The sequence below is a fragment of the Arachis ipaensis genome, chromosome B02, assembly GCF_000816755.2.
Source record: "Arachis ipaensis cultivar K30076 chromosome B02, Araip1.1, whole genome shotgun sequence".
Lineage (NCBI taxonomy): Eukaryota > Viridiplantae > Streptophyta > Magnoliopsida > Fabales > Fabaceae > Arachis > Arachis ipaensis.
Genome location: NC_029786.2, coordinates 106,325,257 through 106,339,192, shown reverse-complemented (window position 1 = coordinate 106,339,192; position 13,936 = coordinate 106,325,257). Strand labels below are relative to the sequence as shown.

At 34.8% G+C, this 13,936-nt stretch overlaps 2 protein-coding genes across 6 annotated transcripts in view; one reads left to right on the top strand and one right to left on the bottom strand.

The window, feature by feature from the left end:
* On the top strand, positions 3,646-9,377 carry LOC107626323 (putative disease resistance RPP13-like protein 1). The gene is made up of 3 exons (XM_016329183.2): positions 3,646-8,546; positions 8,744-8,836; positions 8,941-9,377. Coding segments are annotated over exons 1-2 (3,639 nt in total). The 5' UTR covers positions 3,646-4,908; the 3' UTR covers positions 8,745-8,836; positions 8,941-9,377.
* Positions 9,760-13,936, bottom strand: part of LOC107626325 (nuclear transcription factor Y subunit A-10-like) — a 13,394-nt gene continuing 9,217 nt past the window's right edge. For 3 of the 5 annotated variants that reach the window (XM_016329186.2, XM_021116653.1, XM_016329187.2), the window contains 4 exons: positions 11,652-11,761; positions 11,491-11,559; positions 11,017-11,157; positions 9,807-10,712 (listed from right to left, as the gene is read on the bottom strand). In XM_016329186.2, coding sequence (XP_016184672.1) covers positions 10,287-10,712; positions 11,017-11,157; positions 11,491-11,559; positions 11,652-11,761 — 746 coding nt within the window. In that variant the 3' untranslated portion in view covers positions 9,807-10,286. Of the gene's footprint in view, positions 10,713-11,016; positions 11,158-11,490; positions 11,560-11,651; positions 11,762-13,936 lie in introns of all 5 variants that reach the window. The other 2 variants (XM_021116652.1, XM_016329188.2) reach the window with 2 other exon arrangements.

The following is a 13,936-nucleotide window of genomic DNA, read 5'->3' as shown; positions in this document are numbered from 1 at the left end:
TTTCTACTATGTATGGTCCTGATTGAATATTGTTTTGTTTTCTCCTTGCTGGTTTCATGTTCATGGAATTATATATTTGAGATGTGTTCAAGAAAAATGGTTGAATACACAAACAAAGAAAAATAGATTGATAGAAATGCGGTCAATTTCAAAATAGTGTGTTTCAAGTTCTCTTTGGTTGTAAGGGCAGGAAAACAAAAACATTGTCCCTAAATTCATACACGTTCCTACCTTTTTGATTATATATAAATATGAACTGTTCTTTGTTAATGCACTTGAAAAAAAAGGTGAGAGCCAATTTTGCAGAGACTTAAATTGAGGAGCAAGGAGAGAGCTTTGGTTCTTGTTTGCAATGTAGGAAAATTGGAGATGTCTAAACTCTAAATAAACCGATGGGTTCATTTTGAGTCACTGGATTTAATCTTGAGTTGTTTCATCATAACTTGTTAATTTGAGAATGATGGGTGTGAATTGATCATAGTTTGATCTTGGAAATGTAAAATTTATCAATATTTTCTTTTCTTTTCATGAGTTTCCTATTTTTAGTTGGTTCATTTATTTCGGATTTTTTTTCATATGTTGCATTTGCTCGTTTTAAATTTTTCCTTTATTACTATACTTTGATTGATTGTGTTTGAATATTTCGTTTTGTTATTGTTGTTGATGTTTAGAAGTAGAAATCTCTAGGTAATACTATATTTTTATATATCCTAGCTTCTAATTTTAGATGCAACATCTATGTCTTTTTTCTAATATGCTATCTCAGTTATTTGCAATATTCTCATAATTTTTGGCCTTTTTAGAGTCTTGATGATGATGTGAGGAATGGTTATGGAATAAGGAAAATGGTGAAATTTTTTCGGTGATTTCAACATTTACTTATGCTCTAAAGGCTCTTATGCTATGGTGATATTGTTCTGCTGGGCTTTGTTTTGTTTTGTTCGCTTTCTAGTTTTGTTGTAAAAAGAAAATTCTATATTCTATCTAGTGTTGTCACATCTTGTGGTATGATTGTTGAGCATGATGCATACAGAGGGCTAGAAATTATAACCGGCGAGAAATAGTAGTTCTAAACTCCTTCGTTTCTTTTAGTAATGGTAATCGTTAAGTTTGGGAATGTTAGGTGTTCTTCTTGGGATAGTTTGTGTTGAAATATGCGTTATAATCGTGCTGCGTGATTTGACATATCGTTCATTCCTCTATATTTCATGTCAGGAGTTTCTTGTTTCAATTCTTGTTGAATGAAATTTGATTATTTTGTTTCATGTCCTACATCTTATGCATATCTCGATTTGATCATGCTTTTGGCTATCCCATAAATTCTCAACAACACAGGTGTTGACGTTTCATTCCTTTACGTGAACTATATAACTTCTTGATGTAATCTGAACTTGCTTTACTGTGATACATCATATCTTCTAGTATTCTCCTCGAATTCTTGTTCTAGATCTTCTTTGAAAAAGTCTTTGATTTGATTCTTCTCTTGCCTGATCGTGTCCCTAATCATTTTCTTAAATCTATGTAAAAATTGCCATTGACTTTGGTTACATTCTTTGTGAACTTTGTACTTCTTTGATTCAACCTGAACTTGTTTTGGCCTAGTACACCTTTTTTTATTATTTCTATCAAAGTTTGTTGATTCAAATTTTTTTGTTAAGATATAATTGGTTCTCTTTCTGACACACTTCATTATTTCTGTACACCATTGCTTAATTGCAATCTTAAGCATCCTTTCACGTTCATGTGAGCACCATATGTGATATTTGCTCTTCTCTTCTTAAGTTTTGAATCCTTTTGACTAAATTCGTGCTTGTTTCGATGTCATGCAATTCCCGGATAGCAAGCGATACGTTAGTTCATTAGGACACAGCTTATCGGTGCTGAAGTTCAGAAAGTTGTAATTCTAAGACTTCACACAAGACTGGTTGCTTCCATGGATATATACTACAGAACCAAGGAGATTATGAAGTCAGATTGTATTTTGAAGAGATTGACGAACGAAGTGAAGAGTGCTATGTATATCTGAGTTGTCAGAGGAACGAGAGTCGGTGAATGTCAACCGTATCGTTTTAACACACACCTATCTTGTAACTTTTACACCCGATTATACTTCTTTCTCATGTTTGGTTAAAAGCTAAAACCATGTAACATTTTTTATATTATATCAATTTTAGAAGGCAAAAATTTTTTCAAAGAGGGCAGAATGTAACATCCCAAGCTTTTTTTAAAACATTTTATATTTAATTCCTTTTATTACTACCCTACCCTCTAATTTTATCGAAATTCCTACATTACGCGTATTCTTTTTCCCAAATTCTAACCCTAATTCCTAAATTAAACCCACACACTTACTCACTCTCACACAAACACACACTCTGAAGTCTGAACAAAAGAAAAAGAAAGAAATAGAGAAGAGGGAGTGAGAAAGACACCGAGGGGAGAAGAGAAGAAGATGACGGCACTGGCAAAGCAATGGGAAACCGTCACCGCCGTCGAGTTATAGAGGCAGAGAGAGAGAGAGACGAGCAAGGAGAGAGATGGATAGAGAGAAGGCAGCACCACTATCGTCGCTACTGGGACTCGTTGCTGGAGTTACGGTCGTCGCCGTCGAAGGGGCCGCGTCTGAGGGAGACATTGCCGTCGCCAAAGCTCACCGCTGGTGCAACCCGAAGCTACCTCCGCCTCTACTCTGCTTCACTGCGAGAGGGTCATCGGAGCTGCTAATGCTCCATCCCCTTGTTTCCTTTGGCAAGACTAAGCTTGTTTTGCCTTGTCTTGCCATAAAGCTACTATTGACTCTGTCCTTTCCCTCTTTGCTCAATTTTAAACCATCGTAAGCTATTGGATTTGCTGCTATTATTACTGTGGTTTCCCCATGTTGCTACTAGGGCTGTTGTTGATGTTGCTGTAGTGAGAATTGTTGTTGCTATTGCCCCGGTCCCAAATTTTGTGTTGTTTCGTTCCATTCTACTTTAACCATCTTCACCCTTTAATTCGGCACTCCGAGTTTGATCTCTTTGGTCCCTTAGGAGCATTTTGTGAGTAGACTTTACATTTATAACCTTTAAGTTTTTGGTTTATACTATTCTGAGTTTTTAATTATATTTAGAAAAACTATTGTTAAAGAACTTTGATTTGATTAGAATGATTGATATATTATAGTTGAATAATTATCTTTATGAATCTCATATTTTAAAAATTTTACATGAGACTATATATATGTTCTTATGATTGGAAAATATTTCTGACGAGAAAGTATTATCTAATTTGATTTGATTCGATATTCTATATTTGAAAGATCAAAGATTTATTGTATTAGAAACTATATGCTTTGAATTGGTTTGGGAGGCTCGTATTAGAAAATTGTAGTTAACGGTCGTTATGACGTTAACCTAGATGCATCTGGCTCAGACCTTAACTAGTAGGGGGCGTTGCTAGCCTAACGTGTAGGCCACATGTTTGATCTGTTATTCTGTACGAACACACTAGAGAAAAGGGCTAGCCATAGAGGTGGAGCTGCCCAAGTGTGGACTTTTGATTTGATTTCTGTATGAGAACTCCCTTATTGATTCACTTATGATTATCAACTACTATTTTCTAATTAAAATTACTTTGATAATAATATTTATATGGTCTCATGTATTGTCTAGTCACTGAGTTGCAAAACTCACCCCGTTTTTCTAAAAATATTATTCAGGAACAAATACTTGACTATGTGAGACTTTCTATTCAAGAGTAACGATCTGCACTGAATTCCTGTTCTTTGTCAAATTCCTAGATGTTATATGCTTCCTATGTCACAGACAGGATTCAACTATTTTTAATTATTTTAATTTTTTGTTAAAAATGTATAATTATTTATTTTAGAACTTGTAAAATATTTGTAACATTTTTTTTCAATTTATATTTGAGTATGTTAAGCTTGATATAGGATTATTCACCTGAACGCCAGCCAGTCATGGCTCATTTTGGGTCATGACAAAAAGACTCTGTCTTCATACTCCCTCTGCTTCCCTCTCTTTCTCTCAGCTTCTTCTACTCACGTCCCCACTCTTCTCCATCATTTCTTCGATTCCACCAAGCTCAGTTCTAGTCTGAGATACTTCTGTCAGCTAAAGGAAAACGGGTTATATATTTGTCTTTCTTTTCTTTTATGTAAATCTTCCTGGAATAAAATGATTTACATGTAAATAATAAAACGCTTTGTCTTGCCATAATTTACGTAAAAGAAAAAGGCACAAATAAGTAACAAATAAGGTTTAAGACAATAAGATAATATTAGTTAGCAATCATTTTAATTACCAAAAATACTATCTACATGCATATTTGAAAGTCATTATTGCTCTGTCCCTTTCTAATAATACAGTAGAGTAATTGATATTTGATATAGTCTTTTAAATCTGTTGACAAAAAGAGAAAGAATACATGAAGTGAAATTCTATCATATAAATCACTTAGAGCTAATAAAAATTAAAAAAGCTAAATAAAATTGAGTGAGTTAAGTTTTAAACTGACTCTAATTATATCATCAAGTGACCAGTGAGTGTGATAAATTGGAAACACAGCTAGTTTTTTTTAGTTTACAAATTGGTAATGCGTTACAGCTTGTTCTTGAATTACTAAATTAATATAACAACGAAGTTTGTCCAATAAAAAAAAAAGAAGCCATGTGAAGGCAGCATTAAGTATCGTGATTCCTTTCTTAAGCATGTGATTAGCACACTCACCAATACATTAACCAATTGTTTATCTTTCACAACACCATCCCATCATTTTGTCCCAACACCATAAACCTCGTCAAATCAACTTCACCAGTTCACCTACCACACAAAGCAAACACTTCCCTCATCCGTTGACTTTCTTTCTTTGTTCTGATCCCATCTGATCTGCTTCACTTGAGATTCAACCATGGCTGAAAAACTTTATGGTGGAGCTTACCTCTCTCCCTTTGTTGATGCTGTTTTGGACAACCTGACTTCAATACTTGAAGAAGACGACTCTTTCCTCGAAAGGAACAACTTGCTTGGAAGGTTGCAGAATTGTCTGTATGATGTTGGACCTGTTCTTGATGATGCTGAGCTGAAGCAGTTCACTGACAAGAGAGTCAAGAAGTGGCTTCTTGATCTCCAAGATGCTCTCTATTTCGCTGATGATTTGCTCGACGAACTCTCCACTAAAGCCGCTATTGCTGCTACTCAAAGGGATCCAGGTAACTCTTCCTCCTGGTCTTGCCTTGTTGATTCATATATTGAAGATACTGGTGACATGGAAAAAATAGTTGGCACACTAGAGTCTGTTGTAAGACGCAAAAATTATCTTCGTCTGAAGGAGAGTGCCAAGGTGGACATGTCATGGAGAATTCCATCAACATGTCTTGTTGAACCATCGGAGATATGTGGCAGGAAAGAAGACAAGGAGGCCCTACTGAAACTGTTGTTAGATGATGATGCTGCTGCTGATGGTGATTTATCTGTCATTCCCATTGTGGGCATGGGCGGAATAGGAAAGACTACTTTGGCCCAATTGCTTTACCACGATGACAAAGTGAAGGAGAGTTTTGATTTTCGAGGTTGGGTTTGTGTGTCAGAAGAATTTGATGTTGTCAAGGTCACCAAGACTGTAATCGAGGCAATAACTTCAAGCTCTTGTAACTTGACAGATTTGAATTTACTTCAGCTTGATCTAAAGGAAAAGTTGTCGAGGCTAAAGTTCTTCATTGTCTTGGACGACGTATGGAATGAAAATTATAGTGATTGGGATAAGCTTCTAAAACCTTTTCAAAAAGGGGTTAAGGGAAGTAAAATTCTCATAACTACTAGAAACAAAAATGTGGCTTCTTTAGTACAGACTGCTTCACCTCATGAACTAAGATCATTGTCCGATGAAGATTGTTGGTTGGTGTTTACAAAGCATGCACGTCTGTCAACTGTTTCTGTGGAGAATCCAACCCTGGAAAAAATCGGCAGAGATATCGTAAAGAAGTGTGATGGATTGCCCTTGGCAGCTCAAGCCCTTGGAGGCATATTGCGTGGAAATACTGATGTCAGATATTGGAATCATTTACTGAAGAGTGAAATCTGGGAACTCTCCAATGACAAAATAAATGTTGTTCCAGCGTTAAGGATAAGTTATTATTTTCTTCCTTCATATTTGAAGCAGTGCTTTGTTTATTGTTCCTTGTATCCCAAGGACTATGAATTTAGCAAGGATGAATTGATGCTGTTATGGATGGCAGAGGATTTTTTGCAACCAGTAGAAAAAAAGACTATGGAAGAAGTTGGTGGTGAATATTTTGATGAATTAATTGCGAGATCATTTTTGCAACCTCATAGTACCGAGGAAAATAAATTTGTGATGCATGATCTTGTTCATGATTTAGCAATGACATGTGCTGGAGAATTCTATTTCAGAGCTGAAGAGCTTCTGAATGCAGTTGAGATTGATATTAAAGCTCGTCATTTGTCACATAACGCCAAAGGCAATTATCCAATGTCAAATCTTTTGAGAGTTTGTGATAGAGTAAAACATACAAGGACATTTCTTGAAATCAATTTGAAGGAGTGGATTCCATTCAATATGGAAAATGCACCTTGTATCATGTTGTCACAGTTGAAGTACCTGAGAGCTTTGTCGTTCAAAAAGTTTCCTCTTGAGTCAGTGCCTGATTCAATAGGTGAGTTGATTCATCTGCGTTATTTGGATCTCTCTTGGACGGACATCGTGGCATTGCCGGAGTCATTGAGTAACCTGTACAACTTGCAGACCTTGAAGTTGCTTGGCTGTAGAAAGCTGAAAATGCTACCTGTTGGCATGAAAGACCTTGTAAATTTGCGCCATCTTGATATTAGAGTGACTCAGTTACGTGAGATGCCGAAAGGCATGAGCAAGTTGAAAAATTTGCAGTTTTTAAGCGACTATGTTGTTGGGAAGCGTGAAGAGAACAAGATCACAGAACTGGGAGCACTTGCAAATCTACAGCAATCAATTTCCATTTGCGAATTGGAGAATGTGGTGAACGGCAGTGAAGCTTTGATGGCAAGAATGTCTGATAAGGATGGCATTGATTCTATGATGTTGGGTTGGTCGTTTGATGAAGTAGACGAGGATACAGTTGATTCCAAAATGGAAAGAGATATACTTGACAAGTTACGACCTCACACTAATTTGAAACAGTTACAGATCAAGGGTTACAGGGGTACAACATTTCCAGATTGGGTGGGACATTCTTCCTACCACAACATCACCAAAATATCACTGGATGGTTGCAGGAGTTGCTGTATGCTTCCTTCACTTGGACAGTTGCCCTCTTTGAAGCACCTGGAAATTTCAGATTTTGAAAGTCTAGAAAGTGTGGGTGCTGAGTTTTACTTTAACCAGAATGGTGAATCTTGTTTGGAGACACCACCATTCCCAATGCTTGAAATTCTTATGTTTGAGGCAATGTGGCGCTGGAAGGAGTGGCGTTCATTGGAGTTCAATGCGTTTCCTCGACTTAGGGAGCTTACCATAAGGAAGTGTCCGATGTTGAGAGGAGATTTGCCGAATCAACTTCCATCTTTGCAATCACTTGAGATTAGGAATTGCAAGCAGCTGAGTTGTTGTGTTCCAAGTGGTCCTGCGATTACCACTCTTTCAATTTCAGGAAAGCATCTAGTGGGGTCTGTGGTGGAGGCCATTACCAACACGCAACTGACTTGCCTCACTTCTTTATCCATCTCAGATTGTTCCTCCCACATATGCTTTCCAGTGAGTGCTATTCCCCCATCACTACAAAAGTTGACGATCGAGAGTTGTGGAGAATTAGAATTCCAAATGGATGGGCAACATCACTCGCTGCAGAAACTATCAATAGAGAACAGCTGTGATTCACTTACATCCTTCTCGTTATTGGATGCCTTTCCAAATCTCGTGCGTGTTCGTATCGCCGATTGCGAAAAGATGGAGTCTCTTGTGGTGTCACGCTCTCTTTCTTGTCTCCGTTATTTATATATCTGCTATTGTGGGAGTTTGAAATCTGTGTCAACGCTATGGGTGGCAGCACGTCAACTAGAGCATCTCACATTACTGGGTTGCCCAGAGGTTGTTGATTTGTCTCCTACAGGGGATGGGGATCCACACCATAGCCTGAGATCTCTTGAAATCAGCTACAGCGAGAAACTGGTGAGCTCTGCAGCATTCATGAATTCGCAATTTCGTGGGCTTACTCATCTTATCATTGATGGTCAATACGGCGAGAGTGTGAAGTCCCTGCCAAAAGAAGGTTGGCTGCCTGCCTCCATTGAGTCTCTCACACTGTTTCGCATTGAAAGTGTGGAGACGTTGGAATGCAAGGGACTTGCCCACCTCACCTCCCTCCAACATTTAGCCATTACTGAATGTCCCAAGTTGAAAAATATGGAGGGAGAAAAGCTGCCAGCCTCTCTAATACAACTCAACATCATCTGGGGAAGCCCTTTGCTGGGCAAACGATGTCAGATGAAGGATCCACAGCTTTGGCCCAAAATCTCCCACATCCCCGCCATTCAAGTTGATCACAAATGGATTTGGTAATCCAACAACTTCAACATTATTCTTATTCCCTCAATATATTTATGTTTTTCATCATGATTTATACTCTGCATATAAAGTGACTCACGACTTTTCATTCTTCATTCTCTCTACAATATTCTTATTCTTCATTTTTAATCATTCTTATACATGTGCTATACCATTCCTTACTTAACACTTGTACCTTCTCATACAGATTATCCATCCACCCAACAACCCAACTTCTTCCATGAACAATTTCAATCATTGCAATACCCAGGGATGATTGCTGACAAATAAGACAGTAACAGTAAGATTTTTATATACTTTATAATGTTCGAATAACATTGATTACTCAAAAAATATGATAACTAATATGTGGTGGTAACACGTGAGACTGAAACTTTCATGCAGAAAGCAACTGAGCAACAAGGGAGACCCATAATCATGGACACAATTGAGCAAACTGACCATTGCATTGGAAAATTTAATTCCTTAGCTCCTTCATCTTCTTTTGGAACCTACCCTTTTGAAGATTGAGACTTTTGGTTTGGTTTCTACTTTCTAGAAACCTCATGGTGATGCTCCGTTTTGGAAGATTCATGTTAGCACATTCTTTTGCAGACATATATTTACTTTTTGGAATTTTTGAAATTTTCTTTAGATGTGTCATGTCAGTTATATTGGTGACTTACCTTGGCGTTTATGTATTGGAGGAGTGTGATTAATTGTGTTGCACCATTGAGCCTTTCTGATCTATGATTTTTGCCCCCCTCCCCCTTCCTTTTTTCTCTGTTTTATTGTGTATTGGTGACAAAGAATTGCCTCTAATTAGTAACATTGTTTTCTCATATTCTTTTGTTAGTCTTTCATGAAACTAAAAGTCTTTGCATGACAATGTCAATTTGAAATTATCAAATGATCTCACTTTAACTAAACAACAATAAACAATTAAAAACTTATTATAAACATATCAGTATAAAAAAAATTTAAAAACCAAAACATTACCTTAGCTTTGTGTAAAAATACAAGATTTTCATTGCAAATATTCAATCCATTTCAATTCTTAGTGTTTCTGTTAATTATATAGAAGATATGTATGCTATTATAGTAAGATTAATTAATTAGAAATTTCTGTGTAATACTATAATTCACTTTAAAGTGTTTTTGTTAATTATGCAGAAAGTATAACTAAAGTAGCAACGGAGAAGAAACCAGTTGTTATAATATGCATTTGTCAAATATCTTATTTTTATTTCTAACAAAGAAGACATTATACATTACTTGACAAAGTCAAAAATTCATAAATAGAACACCAAACCTAGACATGATAATAAAAAGCACACACATAAAAATGCTACAAATTCACGCTGTTATTTAAACACAATACACACATCATAATTCATTAGTCTTTCTGCTTCAGAATATCAAGCCTCTGCAGAAAGACAATTACATTACTATTTATATTTTAATATTATAATTATATACTCCATCTACTTCAAAAAATTTGTAACTTTCGAAGTTTGATATATTAATAACTCATTGTATCTTGATGCAAATTGTATTCAGATACACTGAATTGTTAATATGCAAAATTTTTAAAGTAACAAATATTTTTAAAATTGATAGAGAATATAATTGAGCCAAGGATGAGTTGCCTGAGCACCAGAAAAGAAAATAGCATTTTCCATCTGGCCTGACAAGGATACGAGGATTTTGGTGCAATGCTACACCAAAACTCGCTTAATATCCTTGCCAGATCAAACATTAAGGTTGCAGCAGTTTCCGGCCGCAGCTGAAACCCATTTCGGGGGCATGATCATGCCATGTCCATGTCCAGTGTCCATCATATCTGCAAGGGAGTGCATAGGAGTTCCAATGTGATTGATGGCAAATCCATCAATTCCTCCTCTTGATGAGTACATGCTTGTCACCTCTAATGAAATGTTTGGACTGCTTCCATTTGGTTCCTTCAACGAATTCAAGGTTCCGGCCGAGGATTGTAGGACTTCAGAACTCTGAGAACCACTAGAATGTAGTTGATGGCCAAGTGTTTTTTTGTTTGCTTCACTTCCACTCTTACCATTTCCATTGTTGGTGGCAGAGTTTCTTGTGTTCAAAAACCTGCCACCACATCCTCTTGGCCGTCGCATCGCGTGGAGATGGCGCGATTCATGCATATATGGCTGCAACACAAAGGAATTATAACACAACTCTAATACTAAAAATTCTAGTAATCAGTTTAAGAAACTGTAGCTATTTTTCTAATACAGAATGTTTTACATTCTCGGCTTAAATTGCCTTATTAATTGAACGATGGAAATTCAGTTGCAGCTAACTTCGTGTGAAGTTGATAGTTGAGAATCGTTAATTGATTTGATAGATTTGACTAAGTTGTCATCTAACGACTCTCGACTATCAACTTCACTTGAAGTTAACTACACTGAGTTTCAGTTTAATTGAATTGTTTTATTTAATAAATGCTCAAACCTTGCGACGTTTGATGAGTTTATTGGCAAGAACAGCTTTGGCACGTGACTGCCTACGCCTTATGATTCCATGGTATTGCTTAGCATTCACGTAAGTTGGTCCATCATCTGATGTCAAGTTTAGTGGCAGCATTATACGCCCCTGCTTTATTCAAATATGTTACATCCATACATAGATCCATTGATAAATACTGGAAGATACATATATCTATACATACATACATACACACACTGCAACAACAGACTTAATTTTAGAAGAGGTACTTGTAATTTATACTATAATTTAATATCAAGCTATAAGTTTCAGTCATTTACGGGTTTACATTTACAATGTTATTATTTTTGTGTTAATATTGTTACCTTCCACATTCATAACTATAATTTAGATTCTTGTATGCAGAGACATGCATTACAAGAACACTGATATGATTTATATATAGACATATAGATTTGAGATTTGAGATAAAATACAAACCGAAATTTGAGGTGCATAAGCTGAGAAGAGTCCATAAAATTGATCCATGTAAGGATATTTTGCACATATCTGGAAAGGAAAAAACAAGAAATGAATAATTAAGTTATCAAGAAGGCAAGAACATGAATTTCTTTTATTTTTGAGAATTTGTAACTTTGTACCATAGGCTGAGTGAATCCAAGCTCAAAACGGTTCCTAGGGTCAGCATTTGATGGCTGCAAAGATAATGTGGCTTGAGACTTTTGGGATTCCCCTGAAATTTTGCAATCTTCTGGAGAAGTTTTTTTCATTGGTTAGCTGCTAAAGATAATAACACAATAACATAGGCCATTTTATCTGATATCTGATAATATATTTTCATTCAATCAACAATTTTACTATGGATTGAGCATATATAACTTTAGAATCACAAGGAAAAGTTGTATCTAGTTTATAATCTATCACTTGTGGTAGAGTAATGCATAATAATCTCAATTTTAAATGATCCTAAATCCTAATTAAGATTTAAGTAAGTTTTTCTTCATTCTCTGTCTTTTAGGTTGTGTTTGAAAGAGCAGTTGAGTCTGAAACTAAATTAAATCTCTATATTATATTTGGTGTCAAATGTACTGGATTGAGCTATGTCTAAATATTATATTTGGTTTAAAATAAATATGAAGATGGAAGGATGAGAGTATTTTTTGAAAAGAAATGTTATTAAAAATTTCAGTCTCCAGTCTCTTCTATCCTCATTTTCTAGAGACACTAATTAGCGTTTGTTTTGAGGTACTGAGACAGAGATTGGGAGACGGAAACTCAGTATCATATTTGTTGGTTCAGAAATTAGTATTAAAATTTCAGTCTCTGTCCTCAAAATTTCAATATTTCAATACCTCCAAAAAGTGGAGATACAAAGGATTGAAATTTTTTAGAACGGAGACTGAAACTTTAATAACATTTTATACTTAAAATACTCCAATTTCAATTAATTAATTCTAACTTTACCCTTTATGCAAATTAAATTAGAGTTTTATTTTTATTTCAGTCTCTGTCTCCCACTTTATACCAAACACAATACTGATACTTATTTCAGTCTCTCAGTCTCTGTTTCTCAGTCTCTGTTTCTCACTATCAATCTCTTAATCTCTATCTTTTTTTCAAACGCATAAAGAAATTCAAATTTTATATTCTGAAACTGAAATTTTAATTCCAATCTTTGACCACCAAATATAATACCGAGTTAGTCCTTCAATTTTAATTTCAATCTTTGCAAACAAACACTAGTTTAGTGATATGGTTTCCTCCTAAGGATTACCAAATGTTATGTACCATGTTTCAAATAATTTCCTTATAAATAAAATCTAATTAATTTCACCTAATGCTCTTAAATCTTACATACCATTTGATTGGCGTTGAAAGATTACTTATTCTAAATTTTTAATGTGACTTCCTCTCCAAGTATCTTAGCTAAGGATATATAATTTAAAAAAAATTATGTGTACATTAAAATTATTTATTTGTATATAAATACATATCATATTCAACTCATTTTCAATATGTATTTTATATTTTAATACACTTTACACTTAACATTATTAATAATTTAGATATTTTTTGTATAAATATAAATCAGTTAATTTCCTTGTGGTTAGGGGGGAAAAACAAGCTCGTTATTTGTATATCTTTCTTGAAATATTTTTAAGTGCTTCTTACAAAACAAAACAAAAATAAAAACCTACCTGCAAAAGTTAGTGCTCTTATGTTATGTGCTCACTAAATTCAACAATTATGTTAAAAATATTGTTATAGTGGAAAACCCACAAAGCTGATATATATGTTGAACATTAACCTAACAATGCACCAAGTGTTTTTTTAGCTTGCTATAGCTAGATGCATACACATAATAATACAAAAATACTATTTGCTAAAAGATCCAAGAATTCACCATAGAATAATATTGTTGATTTATTATAACTACCAAACTGTGCACAGCCATAATAAGAGATCTTTAATTACTTTATATATATAATCCACATTATATTAACTCTCGAAATAAATTTGCAGAAGGAAATTTTCATTTCTATTTATTGTACTTTAATTTTTCTTTAAAAAAAATAAATAAATAATAAGTGGAAGCCAACCACCTCCACACTATTTCCCCAAAACAAGTGAATTGTATAACACATATATAAACATATTTATTTAATTTAGGGTAAAGTATATTTTTTGTCTTTAAAGTTTGACAAAAATTTTAAAAATATTCCTAAGTTTTATTTTGTTTCAATCTTATCCCAAAAGTTTTCGATTTGCATCAAATATACCCCTAACGGCTAATTTTTCAAAAAATTTAAGACCGATTCAACAACAATTTTATAAAAACAACCCTCAACACAAGCCAATCAAGCATAATTTTCATGCATTATTATTAGATTGGTCTTAATTTTTTTGAAAATTTAGCCGGTGGGAG